General features: G+C 31.5%; 1 protein-coding gene across 1 annotated transcript; it reads left to right on the plus strand.

The window, feature by feature from the left end:
- The first annotated feature begins 336 nt into the window (after nucleotides 1-336).
- On the plus strand, nucleotides 337-1,507 carry LOC124826281 (uncharacterized). The gene is made up of 2 exons (XM_047299070.2): nucleotides 337-589; nucleotides 1,297-1,507. The coding sequence occupies exons 1-2, from the start codon at nucleotides 357-359 to the stop codon at nucleotides 1,505-1,507; spliced, it is 444 nt and encodes a 147-aa protein (XP_047155026.1). The 5' UTR covers nucleotides 337-356.
- Nucleotides 1,508-3,812: the final 2,305 nt, after the last annotated feature.

A 3,812-nucleotide genomic window follows, 5' to 3' on the forward strand; every position in this document is an offset into this window, starting at 1 on the left:
TAAACTTTTATTAAACTATACATACTATTTATAATATATTCCAATTTCAATTGTTTGATGAAGCAAAACCCTTACCCGGATATTTCTAAGACAAAAATGATTAGGTGTCAAAACATTGAACAGTCATGAATAAACTTGTCCACAAATTTTAGATTTTGAATTTGTCTTATATTAACAATGTTTGAATTTTGAAATATTCAAGTATGAACGTGGAGCAGTTGCTACATGCAAGATAGAAACCCCACGTAGTAGCACAGAACACGTTCAACATAGAGAGATCTCAAGCTTCAAACTACCAAATATACCTTTCATTCTTCTCTAACCTTTCTGCAACAATCTGTTACTGCTCCATTAGCATGGTTAATTTCAGCATAACCATTCTACTCTTTCTTCTTTTCTGCGCCCTCTTTCAGTTTCAACCTGCAACACTTGACGAAGTTGGTGTCCAAAGTGATGCTCAAAAACCACTATTTTCCAAGGTACTCATGGATACTGTGTCTCTGCTCAGAAAGTCCCACAAAAGCTCCTGGGACAAAATCAAAACTGTCATAAAAGATCTGCAAATGCAGTTTTCTCCACCAAGTTTGGAGTAAGTTAATAATATGTTCTTACTTTTACAAACTTTTTTTCCTAGGATTTATTACTTATATTTTTTTTATTGGATATCTTTTTCATTCCTAAATTATTATAATTCTGATCCAACACTTTATATGAAAATAATGTGAAGCATAGTCTCAAACCAAACATATAAAAATTATATTATAGTATATATATATATATATAAGAAATACTTTACACATAATGAGAAACTATATTTTATCTGTAAACTAAATTATAAAATATTTTTCCTGTACTTTGTAAAAATTAATAGAAAATATTTGTTTTTCAACAAACAACATATGACATGTTTTTCATATATAGAATTTCATAGTAACTTTCCTGTATAGGGATTAAATTTCTTATATTTAATTTATGATTAAACACAAATTTTCATAATAATTCAAAAAATAAAAAATAAATTTAATCTTTACTTTTATAACTTGCTGGACTAAATGTTTTATGCCTTAATTTTGAAGCAAATACATGTTTTCATAATATAGTTTAAAGAAAAAAATATTTATTTAACCTATTGTCTTTTTACATTTCCTATACATTCTTGATTACCAGAAATAAGAGAATGAAAAAAACACAGTTTTATTGAGTACATAGATTAAGTAAAACTTTTAGAGATCAAAACAGAAAAAAAAAAGTTATAATTTTGTTTTCATATTGTAGTAATGCCATGTTTGTTCTCAGTTTCAGGAGTGGTGGGGGAAGGGTAGGAGTAGAAGACCCCAAAGAAACTCTTAAAGAAGCATTTAAGAAGAGTATAGACAAAAGCAAAGAAACATTTGAGGAAAGTGCTAAATCAACAGGTAAAGCAGTTGAAACAGCAGTTCGTAAGACAACAACAGAACATAAGAAGACAACTCATGACTCTGAAAATGAATCTAAAGCAGAACTTTAATCTTTTTTTTCTTTTTCTTTTTTGGGTTGAAATTGTATTGGTTTAGGAGATAACAAAAATCTCTTTGTGAAAAACAATTTACTTATGGTAACATCTTTATCTATGTGTTCTTTGTTTGCACTATTCCCGATTTTGGTTTAATGAGAAAAGAAAAAGAAAAACTAATTGCAAAACATGTCAAATGCTGAATGGAACAATAGATGATATGAAGTTATATCATTTATTTTTTCTTTTTGGGCTATTTTTTGTATGTATTTATCGTATATCATAAACAAGATTATGAATTTTTAACAGTTAAATATAATAAAAGACACTATTACAAGTATATTATATTACAAATTATATATAATATTCAATGTAATCCATTTAAATTAAAAATAGATCAAATAACAAAAGTGTAAGTTATATAAAGGGAAATTATTAGTTATCACTGAACTTTTAAACTTTTAATTTTATTATATTTATTAATTTTATCATATAAAATTTTAAATCTTTTAGCTATTGTCAATCTTCACCATTTAACATGATTAGTGTGAGATAATTTTTAGTCTAAAGTAAAATATGTATTATATTTTAAATTATATATTTTATCATTGAACTTCTACATTTTTATGAATTTTATTATTAAAATTATTAATTTCGAAAATTCAAAATATATATAAAAAAAGTTAGGTAAGACTTTTTTTTTAACATCTTCAGAAAAAAAAAAAAAAAGATTTACAAAGATTGTAATTTGTAATATCCCAAAAATACAGTAATAAACCATACATTAGAAATAATTACAATCGGTAATATATCAGTTCAGTCTTATACTAATCAAAAGTAACTGTACAAGATTAAGGGAAACATGACCGAACGGCTTACAAAAGTCAAGGTACCGATCGGTCAAATAACAAAAGGAGAAGGAAGTGACCGAACGGTCACTTCATACAAAACTACTATCTACAAACCGAACGTCCTACGGTTCGGCCTTTACTTCAACTTCTACGAGGTTCGCATCTTCCAAATTGTCTTCTTCCAGCGCCTCTTCCAGTAGCGCGCTTCCATCTGCTCACATCCACATGGATGATCATTGCAATAACAAGACGGACGTACAAGGACAAGACAACATAAAGAAATACACAGGGTAAGCTTATGTAATTTAATTCATGCTTCAACATATAAGTTAAGCAATTCAACACACAAGAGAAATTCAACATATGTATCACACAAAGCCTATTACTAGACTGACTGTCCAGACTGTATGAAATCCGCGTAGCTACATGAGTTCGTGCACCCGGGTGGTGTAGTAACTGGAATGCTCTCATCAGCTGCCACCCGAGGTTAGTCCTATTCATCCAAAGTACCCCTAAGGACGGGACCTCCTGCCGTTTCCACACATGACCTACCCTCCTCTACGTGAGGACGAGTACCCACGAAACATCAGAATGAATAGCCAGCATTAGCATGCCCACAATCATACTTTACCAATTCCAATATTCATACATGAGTCGTTCCTCCCCGGAACACTCGTCCAAATTCCATAACATCTCAAATTCACATTTCATTCATCATTCGTAATTAAAAATCTCGGTGATCTTACAACGATTTCAACAAACGTTAAAAGGACGAACGTTCAACCCGAACTTAAAACTGGGCAGAACACATAGAGCGAGACCGGGGATCTTCAAAGTTGAGAATGGTTTGAGACCAAGGGTTGACATCGGATTTTAAGGAAGATAGCAAGCAAAATAAGATATTCCAAGGACAAATGGGACGAACGTACATTTCAAGTTGAGTCAATTTAAATCAACTGACTCTTGAGAACACACTCAGAACAATAAAAGACTAAACCAAGGACGTGGACTCTTGGGTGAAACCAATGAATAGGAATATTCCAAAACACGAAGGTTAATACTTAGAATTGTCTCATATGAAGAAACTGAACGTTTGTGAATGCTTAGTTTAATTGGGTTTAATACTGGACACTACAGTGAGCGACCCTGGAGGGTCTGAACGAACGCTCATATCAAGAAATTTAACTTAGAGAGATAGGACGAGTGCCTGGTGTACGACCAAACACTACTCAGCACGAGCGCTTGGTGTAAGACCGAGCACTAATAAATTTATAATAAAAGGTTTGATAAATATAATACGATACTATTGATGTAGTGATTACGAACAACAAAATATACAATTACTTATATACTTAGATTTATAACCGAACGGCAATACCCAACTGTGTTTGGCCGAACGCTCATACACAGTACTCCGAAGTGCGGACGTTCGTCCTCAACTAAAATCCTTCCCAAATGAAAGAATCCAC

The sequence above is a fragment of the Vigna umbellata genome, chromosome 1, assembly GCF_029865625.1.
Source record: "Vigna umbellata cultivar VRB3 chromosome 1, Vumbellata_1.0, whole genome shotgun sequence".
In the NCBI taxonomy this organism is placed as follows: Eukaryota; Viridiplantae; Streptophyta; class Magnoliopsida; order Fabales; family Fabaceae; genus Vigna; species Vigna umbellata.

Excerpts from the sequence above, each read along its gene's own strand:
- LOC124826281 (XM_047299070.2), top strand. The coding sequence starts at position 357 with ATGGTTAATTTCAGCATAACCATTCTACTCTTTCTTCTTTTCTGCGCC. Across the intron at positions 590-1,296 it reads TTTTCTCCACCAAGTTTGGA|TTTCAGGAGTGGTGGGGGAA; the intron begins GTAAGTTAATAA and ends GTTTGTTCTCAG.